We start from the raw sequence: 20,184 nt of genomic DNA on the forward strand, positions 1-20,184 counted from the left end.
GGAGTGCAATTGCTGGGTCATAGGGTAGCTCTATTTTTAACTTTTTGAGGAATCTCCACACTGTTTTCCAAAGTGGCTGTACCAACTTGCATTCCCACCAACAGTGTAAGAGTGTTCCCCTTTCTCCACAACCTCTCTAACATTTTTAACAGACACTTTTTTTAAAGACAGAAATTGAGAAGTTTATTTCAAATTTGTATGAAAAGGCCTACTATAGTGAAAAAGATTTTGAAGAGGAAGAACAAAGTTGGATTGATACTACTTGATTTCAGGACTTATACAGTTAGAATAATCAAGTAGTAGACATACAGATCAATTGAAAAGGATAGAGTCTAAAATAAACCCATATTTACATAGTCATTTGATTTTTACAAAGGTGCAAAGGTAATTCAATGAAGAGATACTGTTTTCAACAAACAAATGGTGCTGGCATACCAGGACATCTATATGGGAAAAAAAACAAACCTCAGCCTTTATATTACCACTTGCACAAATGAACATAAAGTGGATCATTGTCTTAAATGTAAGAGCTAAAGCTTTTAAATTTTTAGAAGAAAACATAGGAGAAATTCTTTCTCATAGCAAAGTAGGCAAAAATTTCCTAAATGTAAAAATAAAAAGAAAAACATTATAAGATGGAGTTCATTAAGATCATAATGGCCACCCTTACTTGACCTCTTAGAGGCTGGAGTCCCTTCTCATGAAACTGATCATTTCAAAAGGAAAGAATGAGACCTGAAGGGCAGGAGTTGCCTAACAATACAGCCCGCATCAACTACTAGAGTGAAGTCCTCTTGGGGACCAGTCTGGCCAAAGCACACTTGGCATCCTATCAGCCTAGGACACTTCTAGTTTCAAGAAAAGGGCCAAGCATCACTGGGCAGTAAAAAAAACACTGCAACATGAAAAAAGATTTCTATGAGTCAGAGAAAGTCATGATGCAGTTGCTGTACCACATGACTCTGTTTGTTTTGTGGGTTCCTCTAATTAACATATATACTGAAAAAAAAAAGCTTGTTTCTATAGTTTTGACTGAAAAAGTATGGAAATGATAATAATTGAAGCTGATCTTTCTCACATTTTTGGGTCTGTCTCCTGGTTGGTCTCCAAAGTACAGTTCTAGACAAGTGCTTTTCAAAATGTGGGCTGCAATTCAAAAGAGGACCATGGTAGCAACTCACTGGTGTGGAAACTCTTGGGAAAATGTCAGGGACATCAGCAACAGGGGGAAGTACACAGTTATGGACTTAACCATCAGATCCCAGGAATGCACTGGACACAATCTCTTGAGGTAGAGCCCCTGTGGAGGCAGTGGGGGACCTGTGAGCATGTGCTCTGCAGTTTTGTGTGCAAGTGATACGATATTGTTGAGTGTGGACATGCACAGCTGTCAGGATAAGTAGAGCGAGGACACAATGGACTCAGGCAGCTGGCTCTGAGCAGGGAGTGTTGGCAGTTCCAGCCTTGGGAGTATCTGTGCTAGGAGCAAGAGATGATTCTATAAATTACATGCCAGGATACTGGTAATTACAGGGAGGCTTGACTTTGACTTGTGGATATGACTCAAATGGTGATCATGCCAGGCTGCTTTTCCTAAGTAGGTGGAACCTTGTGGCTTTACACTGTCCTTTTATTAATGAGGGGCGTGTGTGTGTGTGTGTGTGTGTGTGTCTGTGTGTGGGGGTAGGGGTAGGGGCTAAGGGGGAGAGAGAGTGCTGTGAGGCTTTCATTTAATTGGTGTTGAATTTAGTTTGAGTTTACATAAATGCACTGAATACCACCATTTTGTTGTTTGGGTGGGATTGGAGATAGGATTGTTACCCTAGCACAGTCTTTATCTCCAGGACAGATCCAATTCTCATTGCTCTAAAATTCTCTGCATTTGTTGTTAAATTTTGCTCTCTGCTAAATACATGTCTTTTTCTAAAATGCTTTAATCACATTACAATTGCTTTTGAAATCCCCAGAATCCTCTAGAAAAGCTGGAAAGTGCATGAAATGGCAAAGTAGTAGAAAGATCATAAACTTTGAAATTTGGAGGTAAAAGCCTTCCATCGGATGCACTGATATGCTAATTTCTTACTATGTGACTTTGGGCAGGTCATATATATACTCTATCTTTATTATCTGTAGTGTGGGAAAATGATATAGCCTCAAAGCTTTGTGAGGATTAATGAAGACATAATGTGTGTGAAGGGGTTTTGTAAGGTATAGATGTCAGTTCTTGCTTTAACTGTAGGCCCAGTCAGTTTGAAGAATGGAGAAGGTGCCACTGGGCAAAACCCTGTGCAAAGGTCAACCTGTGTTCCTGTCTCTCAGGTGCATAGCAATTGCAGTTCTCAGGTAGCACCAAGGTGTTCCTGGATCTAGGGATAAGTCTGGTGAAGTGACCATTAGTGACGGAATCCTTGGCTCCCCACGGGAAATTGCAGGAATAAGGTGGGGCCATATTATTCATGATACCTAAACCAGACGAAGACATTATAAGAAAAAAAATACAGACTAATATCCCTTATGAATTTACATGCAAAAAAATCAACTGAAAACATTGCCAAATAGAATCTGGCATAATACAAAAATACTTTTACATAATTTCAAATGGAGTTTTATTGTAGGAATGTAAGTTTTTTTTTCACATTTGAAAATTAATCATAGTTGACCCTTGAACAACAGGGGTTTGAACTGCGTGGGTCCACTTACATGTGGATTTTTTAAAATAAATACAGTACAATATTGTAAATGTATTTTCTCTTCCTAGTGCTTTTCTTCATAACATTTTCTTTTCTCTAGCTTACTTCATTATAGGAATATAGTATATAATACATATAGCATACAAAATAGGTATTACTCAACTGTTGTTATCATTAAGGCTTCTGGTCAATAGTTGGCTATCAGTAGTTAAGTTTTGGGAAAGTCAAAAGTTATACATGGATTTTCAACTATGTGTGTAAGGGGATTGGCACCCCTAACCTCTGTGTTGTGCAAGGGTCAACTGTAATGTGATTCACCATATTAACCGAATGCAAAGGAAAGCCAAAAAATTATCTGAATAAGAATAGAGAAAGCATTTGATAGAATCCAGCGTCCATTCATTGATAAAAATCTGGGAGTAGAAGGGCATTTACTCAACCTGATAAAGGGCATCTATGAAAATCATAATTATTGGTGAAAGAAGTAATGCTTTCTTCTAAGATCCGGAATGCATCAAGGTTGACATCTCCAACTACTCCTACACATTGCGGTGGAAGGCCTAGCAAGTGCCATAAAGCAAGAAAAATTAAAAAGTCATATTTATTGGAAAGGAAAGTTAAACAGACAATATAATGTTCTATAGAGAAAATCCTCATGAATCTACAGAGAGGCTACTAGAATAGGAGAGTTTAGTAAGGCTAGAGGATATAAGCTCAATACACACAAAAAAATCAATTGTATTTCTATATACTAGTAATAAACAATGAAAAATTGAAATTAGAAGTGCCATATACAATAGTGTCAAAACATGAAATACTTAGCAGAAAATCTACCAACATATCAGTAAGGTTGGTATAATGAAGACCCCAAAATATTGCAAGAGAAATGAAAATAGTCCTAAATTAATGGACAGACGTGCCTTAATCATAGAAAGAAAGAATCAAAACTGGTTAAGATGTCAATTCTCCCTAAGTTGAACTACTGATTCCATGCAATTGCAATCAAGGTCCCACCATGATTTTGCAGAAGTTGACAGATTGATTCTTTACTTTACATAGAAACAGAAAGGACCTAGAATTAAACAAAACAAAGCTGAAAAATAAGAACAAAGTTGGAGGATTTACACTGTCTGATTTCAAGATTTATTTTAAAGATTCTGTAATCAAGACAATATAGTATTGACATATAGAGTATAAATTGATGGAATAGACAGGAGTTCTAGAAACAGACCTAGATATGTATAGCTAATTTATTTTCAATGAAATTACCAAAGCAATGCAACTGAAAAACTATTTTCAATAAGTGATACTGGACAACTGGAAATACATATGATAATGAATGAAAAGAGGATTATACACAGAAATATAAAATTTAAAACTAGAAAGCATTTAGAAGAAAACATAAGAAAAAAATCTCATGTTAGGTAAATAGGACAAATAAAGCATAAACCCTAAAAGAAAAAAGTTCATAAACTGGATTTTATCAATATTAAAAACTTTCTTTTTGAAAGACTGTTAAAAATAAAAATGCAAGCCACAAACTAGAAGACAATATTTATAAAATATATATCTGATAAAGGACTCATATCTAGAATATATATGAATAATAATATAAATAAATTATATGTATTTTGCTTACAACTCAATAATGAGACAAAGTACCTAATTAGAAAATGGAAAGAAAAAGTGAATAAGCACTTCATTAGGGAAGTGCAGATTGGAATCAAATAAGGTATAACTACACACCCAGTGCAAGGTTTAAAATTACAAAAATTGACAGTACTAAGAGTTAGCAAGGATTTGGGCAAGGTGGAACTCCCATAACGATAGGAATGCTTTGAAAGCAATTTTTCAGGTTCTTAAAAAGCTAAAATTACATTTATCATACAACCCAGTATCATACAACTCCTACTCCTACATATTACCCAAGAGAAATGAAAGCATATGTCCATAAAAGAAACTGAATGTTAATGTTCAGAGTATTTTACTCATCATAGCCCAAAATTGGAATTAGTTCAGGTATCCATTAAGAAATGAATGGATAAACAATTTGTGTTATCCATCCAATAGAATAAAGCTGGCCAATAAAAAGGAATGGACTATTGATATAAGCAACAACATGGGGATGAGTCTCAAACTCATCCTTCTAAGTTAAAGAAGTAGATATAAAAGACTCCATAGTTGATAATTACATTTGCATGGAATTCTAGAGTAGGCAAATATATAGTGATAGCAGACTTACGGTTATCTGGGCCCATAAAATGGGGTGAGAAGTTTGTCTTCAAAGAGGAGGGAGAGAACTTTTTGGAGTGATAGAAACATTCTATATCTTGATTGTGCTACTGTTTATACATCTGTATATATTTATTAAAATGCATTGAACTATAAACTTAAAATGGGTGAATTTTATTATGTAGACCAATAATAAAATATTAAAATAGATATGGAAGAACTTAAAGGTGATGAATTCTCTCAAAAGTTTGAAAAATGCTCAAAGAGATAGAAAAGAAGAGGATAACTCCAACATCTGAACAATAATAATCCTAGAAATAAAGAACGAAGAAAGTTGGTGGGAAGACAATTATCAATAAAGATTATAAGAAAAATTTCTAGGATTAGAAGATTTGTATTGCTAGATTGAAGGAACACTCTGAAAGAAAAGAGACATACCAAGACATATTGTGAAATTTGAGAACACTGTGGATGAAGATTCTAGGAGTTTTCAGAGAGAGAAGGAGAGGGGGAGGGAGAGGGAAAGAGATGGTGCCAGGGTTGGGTGGGATGGGGAGGTGGACAAGATAGATAGATAGGTAGATAGATAGATAGATGATAGATAGATAGAGAATCATATAATACATACAGGAATAGAAATGAGAATGCTACTGGACTTCTCACTGACCATACTGGGATCTAGGAAAGAGGGGATCTAACACAGGATAGCAGCAAAGGAAATTCCAGGCTGATGTCCATGCACTGGGTCTAAAAAACAATCAGTCCAGATACATACAGAGGGTGGAAGCCTCCAGGAGAAAAAGACAATTGACAGATTGTCCCATATGTTTGAACATTTGGAAATCAATATTGATGGCTATTTGATAGATACTTCACAGCATGTGAAAATATGAAGGAGAGATACATGGCACTGGGAAATTATTATCAATTCAAGGAAAAATTTCAGATAGTACAAATAGGAAACATAATTAGAATATAGTATTTGGCTGGTTATTTGTATACTGATGGTTATAGTTATAATAATGTGGATGTTAAGTATTGAGAATGAAAAATTATAACTGTTTGAAAGGATAGGAACAGGAACTGGGGTGGGAGAGTGTTAGAGAAGAATCCACATATATTTTCAGTGGAAATAATGAATTCAACAAATATTTATTAATAACTATTATAAAGTTAGGCCCCATTATTTACTGATCCATGAATAAATTTCTAAAATAGAGGACTCCCTTTACTATGAAAGGGTTTGAATCTTTGGCAATAACACCCTTCATATCTGGGATTTGCTGTCCATAGCCATTCAGTTACAGTGGGTCAAGGGACTACCAGGAAGCATAAAAATTGAATATCAAGACATATGGTCCTTTTGCTCCAAGGCAGCCCTACCTTCCTTGCTGATTAGGATCAATTATTTTTGCCAGGATGGTGAATCCACTTCTTGTCTGCTGGTCGCAGGCATGACGAGTCCTAAGTGCCCTGGTGGCAGCCATAACTTAGAGTTTAGTGGGACCCTTGTGTCCTCTGGCATTTCATCATCTAGACTAAAATCTAGCTCCTTATGCTCCCTACTCTTTAGTCATTACTGCCATATTACTCATGGTTCCATGGGCTCAAAATTTAGTCAGATTTGATTTGTGGTCCTTTCTTCTCTTTCCTTCTCTCTCAAACCACAGAGATCCTAAATCCTGTTCTTCTGTGATCTTATCTCTTGTCACTTATCTCTTGTTACTTTACTATCTCCACTGCTTGTGAAACCTTAACTCATGTTCCCGTTTTTAGTCTCTCCCTGTTTCAGCTAATCCTGAATACTAGGGCAGTCTAAAATATCTTTTTCATGCCTGGGTATAGATTTGAATGATGATGATGATGATGATGATGATGACAGCAACAACATAATAATTTTTATGCCTTCTATGTTTAAGTAATGGAAATGGCACCATTTATGATTATTATCTCCATTTTAAGATAAGTAATTCGAAGCTCAGGAGAGGTTAAACCAAGTTTCCAAGGCTACACAGCTAGTAAGTGGCAGAGCTAGGAATTGTAGAGGTTGGTTTGATTCCACATACAATTTCTCATTTAACTGGAATATATTTCATAGTGAAAGAAGCTGCTTCTAATAATCTTTCTGGAAAAACATATTAAACTAGGACCAATCCAAATGAACCCCATTAATATCATCTTCTACTTCCTCTCCAATAAAGGAATGGGAAGGTTGGGCAGATGTCTGTTTTTGGGACAAAAAGATGTGCTAATGTTTATACTTGTTGAGTTCAGGGTGACAACAGGATGGCATTTGAATAAAGAAGTTGTATACACAAGACAGGGAATTCACAGAAAGGTGAAAACTAAAGATGCAAATTTAGGAGCTAGCCATACAGATGATGTTATTGAAGTCATGAATAAGTTCACAAAACATTTAAGAAAGAAGAGCGTCAGAGAGTTGAGAAGTGAACACTAGAAAATTTGAAACATGAGGGGAATAAGGTGAGAGACAAAATAGGAGATGCCTCTACTAGATTATAAATCCCTTCACAGCATGAACCATTTCTTCTGAATCCCTTTACCTAGCATTTTAATATGCCAAATATGCATATTAAAAACTAATTCAACATTAAGTATAATACAGATCATATCCTTTTTTGGGGGGGTGGGGAGCAGAGGGAGAGGGAGAGAGAGAATCTTAAGCAGGCTCCACACCCAGTGCAGAGCCCGATGTGGGGCTTGATCTCATGACCCTGAGATCATAACCTGAGCTGAAATCAAGAGTCAGATGCTTAACTGACTGAGCCACCCAGGTGCCCCTAGAACATATGACTTCTGACAGTGAATTTAATTTTACGCCCATCTTTGAGAGCCTAACTGAAGTTACATCGAATGAAGACATTTCAGGTGCCGTCTTTTCTCTCTGGACAGGCTCCCTCTCAGACTTTTTTGGTTGGAATTGTGGCTTATTCTTGTAGTTCTCTTGTGTGGAGTAAAGGGTACTGACCTCACACCACTCTGGTGCTTCCTGGAGGTCTACTGGAGGTTTAATGCATGTGCATGAGGTATATATACAAAGACACTGTATTATACATATTTTCCATATTAGTATGTTATAATCCATGCCTCACATATATTTTAGTGTTAGCAATAAATAGAACAAGAAATCCATTATACAGAGATTCAAATTTTGGGAAAGATAGTTCTGCAACAAAAGTAACTTAATTAAGAATATTTATTTCTGTGTTTCTTTCTGCTTGTATTGGAAGAAGCCAATAATAAGAATGACTTTATAGAAGCCCTGGTTCACTTGAAATAAAATCTAGATGCATTTGAAATGAAATTCCCATGGAAACCACCTCTGAGGTGACAAAAATCTTAGAATTTTTTCTGGTGTTGCATCATGCATTCAAGAACCCTCTAAGATTCCTAAAGGAAAGTGAACACTTAATAAACCCCTGAGGTCTTCTTTGCCCTTAGGTCTTAAGGAGAGTTTACTTGTAGTGCTTATTTTAATTTTTTGATAATGGATTGTTTTTTCTATTTCTTAAATATGTGTAGAGGGATTGAGAACAGGGACTGGGATTCATTAGAGTTGCTCTGGGCTATGGAAATTTCTAAGTGTAAACAGACAGATGAGGCACTGTCATTGTTGAGTCTTAGCCGAGGGCGAGCAAGTCCTCACTGATGTGTGTGCACACACAAACATACACAGGCATGTGTACAGAGGTTTTAGTTGGATTTGCCTGAGGAAGATGGACTTCTGCCTTTGTGTTTTGGTTTCTTAAGTTCTCCAAGAGGTCTTCAGCTCTTAACACAGCAAAAAAATAACTCATCCACTGACACTTGAATTTATCCAAATAGAGACCTATTTTTTGGATAGAAAATTTGCCATACTTAATATATAAAAGCCTCTGGAAAAGTTGCCACACAAATTTTATTAATCTTTACATTAGTCTCAGTTAATAACCTACATTGTGTGACTTGTGATTGTCTAAAACCTCAGCAAGGTCTCTTGCCCCTCTATGCTGTTACTACCGTCAGAATTTCCTCGCTCAGATCCAATAATGTGGGTTAACATATTACATTTAAAGTGCGGGACAAAAATGTGATGCTGTAGAAAGGTGCTGCATTAAGAGATGAATGTCCAGTGTTTTATTAGAGTAACTGATCTTACCAAGCAAACACTTTTCAGGTCTCTTTCAAAGTCATCATTCGAATGTCAGATTATTCTATTTAAAACTGAAATCTGTAAACGTTGCCTTTTCTATCCCTGTCCCTCACATTCCTTTTCCTCATATAACTTTTCATATTACATGTTTTATCTCTTTCTTTCACGTATTTTCTGTCTTTCCCCACTTGAATAAAGGCCCCATGAGGGCAGGGATCACTGTGTTTTTTCACTGAAGAAATTACCGGGACTTGGAAGAGTTTCAGGGATTGGGTAGGTGTTTAATTGGTAGGTGTTGAAAGAATGCCATCCTGTTCAAAGTCTTTCATCAACTTCCCATTATCTGACATATTGGCAGTAGAGTCTGTTCTCTGCCTTTAGGTCTTGATAGAAGCTGTTATTAGTTGTTTGGCAAGTTATTTGTTTTTAATAATCAAGCTTAAAATGAAGGATCAAGTAGTGGAGAAAATTCAGAGAAAGTTTATTTATTTTTAGGCTTGGCGAGGGTGCAAATAGTTCTTGGTATATATTGGATGTGATTGAAATAATGAATATCCTTCTCTAAAGTCTAATTACCCTAATTTTACCTTTCCTGGTTTTAACACTTCCTACATTCCCTTAAAGTTATATAAGTACTTGTTTTTAACTATAAAGACTCTCATGAGATCTTAGTAAGTAAAAATGCTGCTTCAGAGGTTTCACAGTCACTTAGAAGGAGGTAGCATGCTTAGTGATTAAGACTAAGAAGTTTAGAATTGGACAGACTAGGGTTTGACTCAAGATTATGGAACCTACAAGCAGTGTGCCCCTCACTTTAAAGGAGAGATTAGTAGGTCTAATCTATAAGGCTGTTGTGAGGAATAAACAAGGTACTATTTTTTGTGCATTGCTTTAGAAACTTGGTTTTAGTATAAGGGTGCTGGATCTATACTGTGTTTGGTACACAGTAAGTGCTCAATACAGGGAAGCAAGTACTATTTTTCCCATAAGGCTTTGTTGTTAATTGTGCTTACAAAGATGTAACCAGAGTGAAAGGCTAGGTCACTGAAAGCCACATCAAGCTTTATCAAGGGCATGAACAAATTTTCTTCTTCCTTAGGGAGGGGGGGTCTCTGGAGCAGTGATCCTAAGGGAGTCTCTGTTAACTACATCACTGAGATCTCCAATCCAGAATAAAACTCTTTACTCTTGTGTTATCATGGGCATTGGAAAGGATGCTGTCTCATGCCTAGAATTTGGACAAGAGACTTGGGCCAAAGCTACAATCAGATCAAGTTCTTCAGCTCAGCAAGACAATTAGAGTTTTGATCCTCAAAGTAGAGAAGCAGAAGCAGAGGGTCTGAGCTCTGAGTTGTCACTTTCTGTTCACCAGGGCCGTTTGAGTGTCCATGAAAGAGATGGATGAGAGCTAGTGGAGAACAGCATTGTGACTCCAAGCAGAAGGAGGGTGAGTGCCTGCCTGACCTGGTCTGTCCTGTAGCAGAGGGGGTAAAACCTCAAACCCCAGGAGCCAGACCACCCGAGTTCACCTTCTACTGTAACTTAACAGCACTGGGGCTTGTGCAAGTCACTTAGGTGCAGGGTCCTCATTTGTGAAATGGGGATAATCATAATGCCACACAGCATTTAGAACAGCACCTATCCCATAGTTAGTACTCAGTAAATGTTCCTAACCTTGTCTTCTCCGTTACTCCCTGCACTTCCATGGTGTGTAGCCTTCTCTCTGTCTAGTGACTTCTTTTTCCCTTACAGACAATGGCTGCAGATAATGTCTCCTCTGTGACAGAGTTTGTCCTCGCAGGCTTAACAGATGAGCCAGAACTCCAGATGCCCCTCTTCTTCCTATTTCTAGGTTTCTATGTGGTCACGGTGGTGAACCTGGCCCTGATAACCCTGATTGGGCTGAATTCTCACCTTCATATTCCCATGTACTTTTTCCTCTTCAACTTGTCCTTCATAGATTTTAGTTATTCCACTACTCTCACCCCTAAAATGCTAGTAGGTTTTGTCTCAAAGAGAAATATCATTTCCTATGCAGGGTGTATGACTCAGTTTTTTTTCTTCTGCTTCTTTGTCTTTTCTGAATCCTACATCCTGTCAGCGATGGCATATGACCGCTATGTTGCCATCTGTAAACCACTGCTGTACACAGTCACCATGTCTCCTCAGGTGTGTTTACTCCTTTTGCTGGGTGTTTATGGGATGGGAGTGTTTGGTGCTGTGGTCCATATGGGACACGTAATGTTTATAACCTTTTGTGCTGACAACCTTGTCAATCATTATATGTGTGACATCATTCCCTCCTTGAGCTCTCCTGCAATAGCTCTTATATAAATTTGCTGGTGGTCTTCATTGTTGTGACCATTGGCATTGGGGTACCCATTGTGACCATTTTCATCTCTTATGGTTTCATTCTTTCTAGTATTCTCCACATTAGTTCGACTGAGGGTAGATCCAAAGCCTTCAGTACCTGCAGTTCCCATATAATTGTGGTATCTCTTTTCTTTGGGTCAGGAGCTTTTATGTACCTCAAACCACCTTCTATTTTACCCCTTGACCAGGGGAAAGTGTCCTCCATATTCTATACTGCTGTGGTGCCCATGTTCAACCCATTAATCTATAGTCTGAGGAACAAGGATGTCAAAGTTGCCCTGAAGAGAACCTTAGGCAGAAAAATCTTCTCTTGAAAATGCCTGAGAAAGGAGACCCAAAGTTTTGTTTATCGGAGTTTCTTTTTCTCTCCAATGAGGGGAAAAAATGCCAGTATTTGTTCTCCTATTCTTAGAGGAAAAATTTTAACTTGTTCTTAAGCATAAGTATTCTCTCTACTCCTTATTCCACCCTAACCATTCTAATCATTTTATAAAAGTAGTTTCCACAGTCATAGATGGTTACTCTTGAAGAGGCCTAAGAAATAATTTAATCTAGCTCTTCATGTGATGCATTACACAGTGGAGACTCATAAATATTTTGTAGTACATTGCTTCTCGGCCTTTTGGCTAAGATCAAGTATAAATATTTTGTAGGTTGCCCATGGGCACACATATATCTCGTGCCAGAGCTGGGACTGGAATCCGAGCCCTTGAATTCTAATCCACTTTGTTCTTCTTTCCTTTAGCCACACTATTGTGATGCACCTTTTCCCTGGCATATTTCATTTCAAAGATTTTTATTTTTATTTTTGCATTTAAAGAAATCTAATCTATTTATAGTGATGTCATACAACTTTTCAAGAGTTAATCTTTGGAACACTATTTTTGCAACAATGTTGGAGGTGAAAACTGTGGTAATTTGATCTTGAAAAATGCTAAAAGATGTAAGTTTTTTTGGTGGGAAGTAAATTTCCATATAGAATCAAACATGATATCCACTGAGGCAGTGTCCAGAGCTATAAGGATGCAGGCTAAGTTATTAGATCTTCTAATAAAGAGATATACAGATTTAAGGGAGTTAAAAATGTTGGATACAAGCTTCACTCATTATTTACAGACTAATAAGGTAGAATTTGGAAACTTACTTCAAGTGTCTGAATGATGTAACTGAGCAATAGTTTTGCGTAGACTTGAGTCATTAGAGTAGTACCAACCAACTATTCATCAGGAAGGCAGTTGCCATTGTATTTTAAAGCATTGCATATAGCTGTGATTTTTTAAATGGTAGAACATAAGGGTAAGGCAAAGAGATGGTGGAGTCAGGACAGGTCATATATTCACAATATTCAATAAATGGAGGCACAGCTTACATAAAGAAAGAGAAGAACAATTTTTTGGCCTGAACACATTATTAGTGGTAACAGTTCTTTTAGAAGCAATGGTATGTGAACTGTTTGCAAGATACCTTGACTTATTAACTTTGCTTAGGAAAGTTCTCTTCTATTACAAAAAAAGTAAAGTTAGGATAAATGGTTAGTTTTGTCCTTTAGAATGGTTCTGTTCAATAGGGATGTAATAAAAGAAATGAAAGTGTAGGAGAGGACTGTGCTTTAGATAATATTATAGAGGGAAAGATCACTGAATTGCTTATGAGTTGAGGGTGTCATAAGATTGATGGAAAATCAGTACAATGTTGGTAAATAAAAAAAATCTCACCTCCTCTTTAAGTTGAAGTATAAGTTATGCACACGGGGGCGCCTGGGTCTGCCTTCAGCTCAGGTCATGATCTTGGGGTCCTGGGATGGAGCCCTGCGTCTGGCTCCCTGCTAGGTGGGGATTCCGCTTCTTCCTCTCCCTCTCTCCCTCCCTCGCTCATGCTTTCTCTCTCTCAAATAAATAAATAATCTTAAAAAAAATAAGTTATGCACAGCAAAGTGCACAAATCTTAAGTGTCAATGAATTTTTTCACATATATAAGGCTATGTAACCATCACCTAGACCAAGAGATAGATTTGCATCATTTCAGAATATTGCTCCCTGTCCCTTCCCAGTAAATATTACTCCCAGTTCTCTTTCTGGAAATAGCTATTATTTTTACTTTTATTGTTACAGATTCATTTCGCTCATTTTTGAGCTTCATATAAAAAATATTGCATTTATTTTTTTATGTCTGGCTTCTTTCTCTCAATATAAAGTGTAATGTGAGTTTCACCCATAACATTATATGTATAATATTTTGTTCTTGGGTATTACTGTTTGGTACTCCATTGCATGAATATAGAACAATTTATCAACTATCCCATTAATGGATATTTGGCTTGTTTTCAGTTTCTGCATATTATTTTGAATAAAGATACTATGAACATTCATGAGCGTATAGTTTCTTTGAAATATACTCATTTCTCTCAGATTTGTACCTAGCTGTGGATTTATTGGGTCACAGAATAGATATACCTCTAGGCTTCTTAAATACTACCATCTGTATTCCAAAGATTTTAAACTGATTTGCACTTCCAACAGTTTCCAGGTAAGGACACTCCTCATCCTTCTGAACACTGATTGTTTTCAATTCTTTTCATTTTAACTACTCTTTTGGATATGTAGTGCAATATCACTTTAGTCTTTTTCTTACATTTCCCTAATAAGTAATGATGTTGATTTGCAGGTGACATAGATATATATTCGTAACATATTCATTAGCTATTTGGAGATCACCCTTTGTGAAGTGCCCGTGCAAGTGTTTTGCCTGCACAAAAATAGTGTCTAAGCCCTTTTTCTTATTTTTTTTTTGCCAATATATATATATATTTTATTAAGTTCATTTGGCCAACATATAGTACATCATTAGTTTTTTTTTTTAATAGTTTGAGTTTTAAGAAAGCATATTCTGGATATGAGTCCTTTTTCAGACGTACACATTGTAGTTATTTTTGTTCAGTCTGTGTCTTGCCCATTCAGATGGCCATTCCTAATGATGTTTTTTTGACAATAGATGTTTTAATTTTAATGAAGCTCAATCTATCAACTTTCTTCTCCACTGTTAGTGCTGTGTCCTATTTAATCTTTATTACGAAGTTATAAATGTATTCTCATGTTTTCTTCTGAAAGCTTTGTTTTTCCTTTAATGTTTAGATTTTTGATCAATTTTAAATTAGTTATAATGTATGGTGTGAGGCAGTAAGTTTATTATTTTTTTCAAGAAGATATTCAATTCCTTTAGAATCATTTTGAGAAAAGGCCATATCTTTTCTTTAAATTGTATTGGCTATATTTCTACGGATCTACTTGAAGACCATGGGACAATATTCTTATGTGACTAGTTGGAGAGAAGCTGGCTTGGAGCCAAAGTGCTGTATTCTGCCAGCACAATGTTGAATCGAAGTGGTAAGAATAAAAATTCTTGTCTTGTTTTGAAGCGGATATTATGTTTATTCTAGAAATTTAATATCTTTTATGCTGTTTTAAATGGGTTTTTTAAAATTTAATTTTTTTTAAAGATTTTATTTATTCATGAGAGACAGAGAGAGAGAGGCAGAGGCAGAGGGAGAAGCAGGCTCCCCATGGAGCAGGGAGCCCGATGTGGGACTTGATCCCAGGACCCTGGGATCATGACCTGAGCCTAAGACAGATGCATAACTGACTGAGCCATCCAGGGGTCCCTTAAAATTTAATTTTTTATTATTTATTACTACTATATAGAAATACATTTTCTTTTTATATGGAGTTGACCCTTGGACTACATGGGTTTGCATTGTGTGGGCCCATTTATACATGGATTTTTTTACAGTATAGTACTGTAAATGTATTTTTTCTTATGATTTTCTTTTTTTTAAGATTTTATTTATTTGACAGAGAGAGAGAGATATCACAAGCGGGGGGCGGGGGGGTGGGCAGAGGGAGAGGGAGAAGCAGGCTCCCGGCCGAGCAGGGAGCCTGGTGAGGCTTGATCCCAGGACCCTGGGATCACGACCTGAGCTGAAGGCAGACGCTTAACCGACTGAGCCACCCAGGCATCCCTTCTTAATAACATTTTCTTTTCTCTAGCTCATACAGTATATAAGATATAATATACAAAATATGAATTAATTGTTTATGTTATCAGTAAGGCTTCTAGTCAATGGTAGGCTATTAGTAGTTAAGTTTTGGGGGAGTCAAAATTTATATGTGGATTTTCAATCATGTGGGAGTTGATGCCCCAACCCCTGTGTTGTTCAAGGGTCAACGGCATTAATTTTTTATCCAGCCACCTTGCTAGCTTCTTTTATTAAATATTTTACTTATTAATTTAATTAGCAAAAGAGGAAATAGGAAATCTTTTTATTTCTATATACATAATCATGTCACTTGCAAATAAAGACGATTCTTCCTTAATGATCTTTCATTTTCCTCATTGCTCTAAGAACTCTAATACAATGATGAATAGAGGTGAAAATAATGGACATCCCTGTGTTGTTTCTGATCTTAGGGTAAAAGCATTCAGGCTTTCACTACTGAATATAGTGTTTGCTGTAGCTTTATTTTATTTTTTTTATAGAAAGCATGATCAGATTAAGAGTGGGTGATTAACTTTCAGATAGAAAGTAATGGTTTTTTTCTAGAAAATACATATGTATGGTAAGAAAATTAAATGGCACAAAAAAGTATACTGTAGAAATAAGCCTTCCTTTTGCTTCAATTCTCCCCTAGATATAACTATTCCCAGTCCTAGAAATAGGCATTTCTATGTATTGACTTATCTATTTATATATCTAGGGCCCCCCTTTTTTGTTTTAAAATTCTGTAAAAGGGCATTTAAAGATGTATCTTGAGTAGATATGGAAGATAATGAGGAGTGAGCAGAGGACATTGCTGGGCAAGAAGAGAAATCAAGACATGTGAAAAGGTGTGAGTAGGAAAGAAGAGAAAAGAGGAGGCAACATGGAAAACTGATGGCAGCTTCGGCTCTGGTACCGTTTTGGTTTCTCCTGATTTTCTGTCCCCATACCATGATGTGACTGCCTGACTTTGCTTGCTTGTTGCTATATTGGGGGCAGCACCAGAAAATGCTTAAGGTGCAGAATGGCAAGGATTTTCAATTCAAAAAACATTCACATATGCACTTATTTATCTATTTTTAAAAAATAAGGGTTGGTTTTAGCTCCAAGAGGTAAAGAGCTTGGAAGTTGTCACACTCATTCTCACATTGAGAAAAAAGCTGAACAAACTGAAAAGCAACAGCTTCTTAGATCCAATGGAGACCTGAGGTCACAGAGCCAACTCTCTCCTGGAGAACTGGAGAGAGAGGTGAGAATACAGAATCACAGCTTACTTGGAGCTGAAGCTGCTGGAACTTATATACATATATTGGTAGTAACACTTCACCAGTAATTGATGAATTGCTGGAGGCTGAGTATGGACTAGCTTGAAATGTTGAAACTCTTAAGGACTTAGGGGGGCCTCCACACTTTTGTGAATTTTACCTCTGGGAGCACCATCAGGTTCTCATGGTGAAGGTTGAAAAAAGTAAGGGCAATACCCAACTCCTGGTCCTACTGTCCCACTTAGTCTTCCTATCCCAACAAATCTTTATAATAACAGGCACAGAGTTGAAAGAATGGCAAGGCTCAGACTCTAATTAAGAGTTTCTAGGGAAATCCAAAGACAAAAGGGGAGACAAAAATGACACTAGAGGAAATAGAAGCCTCAGACACCTACAGCAAATAGTAAATACAGCATAACTCCTAGCCAGATAAACACAAAACTTCACACTAAAGTCCTATGTACCTCAGTTCCTATTACCCAAAATATCATGCTTAGTTTTCACCAAAAAATAACAAAGCACACTGAAAGGCAATATAAAAGTCAATGGAAAAAACAATGGAAGACAATAGAAACAACAGAATTAGACCCAGATAGAGCAGAAATGCTGGAATTCTCAAATCAGGAATTTAAAACAATTATGATTACTGTGCTAAGACTTCTAATGGAAATAGTGGACAGTAAGCAAGAACAGTGGGTAATGTAAGCAGAGAGAGGGAAACTTAAGAAAAAATCAAAAGGAAATTCTAGAAATCAAAACACTATCACAGAAATGAAAAATGCCTTTGATGGGCTCAGTAGGAGACTAGGCATGCCAGAAGAAAGATCAGTGATCCTGAAGGTATATGTCAATAGAATTTTCCTAAACTGAAATGTAAAGAGAAAAAAAGAACAAAAAATGTGGAGCAGAATGCCCAAGAATCATAGGACAATCATAAAAAGAATACCAGGGAAAAAAGAAAGAAATGGAAGAAAAATTTGAAATAATAATAGTTGAGAATTTTTTTTTTTTAAAGATTTTATTTTTTTATTTATTTGACAGAGAGAGAGAGAGACAGCTAGAGAGGGAACACAAGCAGGGGGAGTGGGAGAGGGAGAAGTAGGCTCCCGGCCGAGCAGGGAGCCTGATGCGGGGCTCGATCCCAGGACCCTGGGATCATGACCTGAGCCGAAGGCAGACACTTAATGACTGAGCCACCCAGGTGCCCCCTAGTTGAGAATTTTTTTAAATTAATGAGACACAGAACCTTAGTGAAGCCAAGCAGGATAAATACAAAAAATCAACACCTAGCCATATCCCCTTCAAACAGCAGAAAACTAGACAAAAAGAAAATCTCGAAAGAAGGCAGAGGACAAATACGTACATTACCAACATAAAACCATGGATAAGAATTACAACAGACGGGCGCCTGGGTGGCTCAGTTGGTTAAGCAACTGCCTTCGGCTCAGGTCATGATCCTGGAGTCCCTGGATCGAGTCCCGCATCGGGCTCCCTGCTCGGCAGGGAGTCTGCTTCTCCCTCTGACCCTCCCCCCTCTCATGTGCTCTCTCTCATTCTCTCTCAAATAAATAAATAAAATCTTTAAAAAAAAAAAAAAAAGAATTACAACAGACTTCAGAAACCAGAAACCTGAACTTAAATAAAATCTTGAAAGAAAAAAAAAAGTATAGTTGATATTAAGAGAGGAGAAAAAAAACCGTTATCATATAAATGCTTAATTAAAACTGGAAAAGGTAGAGAATGGAAGATTAAAAAAGAAACAAAAACAAGGGCAACAAATAAAAAATAGATTCAAATATTAGAGATACTAGTTCAACTATATCAATAATCACTTTAAATATAAATAGTCTAAGTATGCCAATTAAAAGACAGACTGAGAGAGTGGATAAAAAAAGTAAAACTCAGTGCTATCTGATCTACAAAGCAACCCATTTAAAATATAAAGATATAAGAGGAAAGAGCAAGATGGCGGAGAAGTAGGAGACCTGGATTTCATCTGGTCCCAGGAATTCAGCTGGATAGGGATCAAACCTTTCTGAACACCTACAAACTCAACAGGAGATCGAAGAAAAGAATAGCAGCAACTCTCTGAACAGAAAAGCGACCACTTTCTGGAAGGTAGGACATGCGGAGAAGTGAATCTGAGGTGATATTTGGGAGGATAGACGGCGGGGGAGGGGCCTCTGGCAAGTGATAGAGCCGCGGAGCACAAAATCGGAACTTTTAAAAGTCTGCTCCACTGAGGGACGTCACTCTGGTGGCTAAGCGGGGGGTGGAACCCTCGTGGGACAGTGTGGTCTCAGGACCCTCGGGGTCACAGAAAGACCAGGGGTGCCTGAGTGCGGCAGCACTCCCAGGTATTGGAGCAGGGAAGCCGGCTGCAGAGACGGAGCCCACGCGCGGGCTCTCAGTTTGGGGTTGCCATAAACCGTGATCCGCGGCACAGTCGGGCCACTGCTCCTCCAGCAGGGACCCAACAAGCGGCAGATCCGGGGAGACTTACCTTCTTCCCCCAGGAGGAGCGGCGCGGGAGCGCACTGCAGGGATCTGCTGGGTTTGGAGACTCTGCACTGGGCCGGGTGCCAGAGATAGAAATGCACGGTCACAGGCCGGGTGAGCACGGAGTGCGGTCGGAGACCGGGGAGATGGGAGTGACTGATGGCTTTTCTCTGGGGGCGCACTGAGGAGTGGGGCTCTGAGTTCTCGGCTCCTCCGGGGTGGAGATTGGGAGGCTGCCATTTTCACTCTCTTCCTCCAAAGCTGTACGGAAAGCTTACAGGGAACAAAACCTGCGGAGAGTAAACCCGAGCAGGTTACTTAGCCTGGACTGGCAGGGGCGGGGCAATTCTGCCTCTGGCAAAGACATTTGGGAACCACGGCAACAGGCCCCTTCCCCAGAAGATCAGTGAGAACAGCCAGTCAAGACCAAGTTTACCGATCAATGAGAACGGCAGAACTCCAGCGCTAGGGGAATAATGCACATAGAATTCATGGCTTTTTTACCATTATTCTTTAGTCTTTCAAAGTTAATTTTTTAAATTTTCTTTCTTTTTCTTTTTCTTTTTTTTTTTGAATTTTTCTTTTTCCCTTTTCCAACCAATATCTTATCAATCCCTTTTTTAAAAATCTTTTTTATTTTTCATTTTTAGAGTCATATTCTATCCCTTAATAGTAGTTAACCTTATTTTTAGTATATATATAAGTTGTTCTTGCTTTAAAATTTTGGGATACAGTTTCTTCTAACAGACCAAAATATACCCTAAATCTCTAGTGTATGGCTTTGTTCTAGTCTCCTGCCTGATCGCATTCTCTCCCCCCTTTTCTAAATTCCTCTTCTTTCTTTTTTCAACCAACTTCTTATCAATTCCTTTTATAAAATCTTTTATAATTTTCATCTTTACAGTCATATTCCATCCCTTCATCGTATTAACCCTTATT

General features: G+C 37.5%; 1 protein-coding gene and 1 pseudogene across 1 annotated transcript in view; both read left to right on the forward strand.

The window, feature by feature from the left end:
* SIAE (sialic acid acetylesterase) overlaps positions 1-10,495 on the forward strand; it is a 127,356-nt gene extending 116,861 nt beyond the window's left edge. The window contains exon 10 of the mRNA XM_081799227.1: positions 10,448-10,495. Within this exon, the coding sequence (XP_081655353.1) occupies positions 10,448-10,480 (33 nt within the window). The 3' untranslated portion in view covers positions 10,481-10,495. The remainder of the gene's footprint in view (positions 1-10,447) is intronic.
* A 97-nt stretch (positions 10,496-10,592) lies between these two features.
* Positions 10,593-13,929, forward strand: LOC145716290 (olfactory receptor 8B12-like; annotated as a pseudogene).
* Positions 13,930-20,184: the final 6,255 nt, after the last annotated feature.

The sequence above is a fragment of the Leptonychotes weddellii genome, chromosome 11, assembly GCF_054177405.1.
Source record: "Leptonychotes weddellii isolate Sample4059 chromosome 11, ASM5417740v2, whole genome shotgun sequence".
Lineage (NCBI taxonomy): Eukaryota > Metazoa > Chordata > Mammalia > Carnivora > Phocidae > Leptonychotes > Leptonychotes weddellii.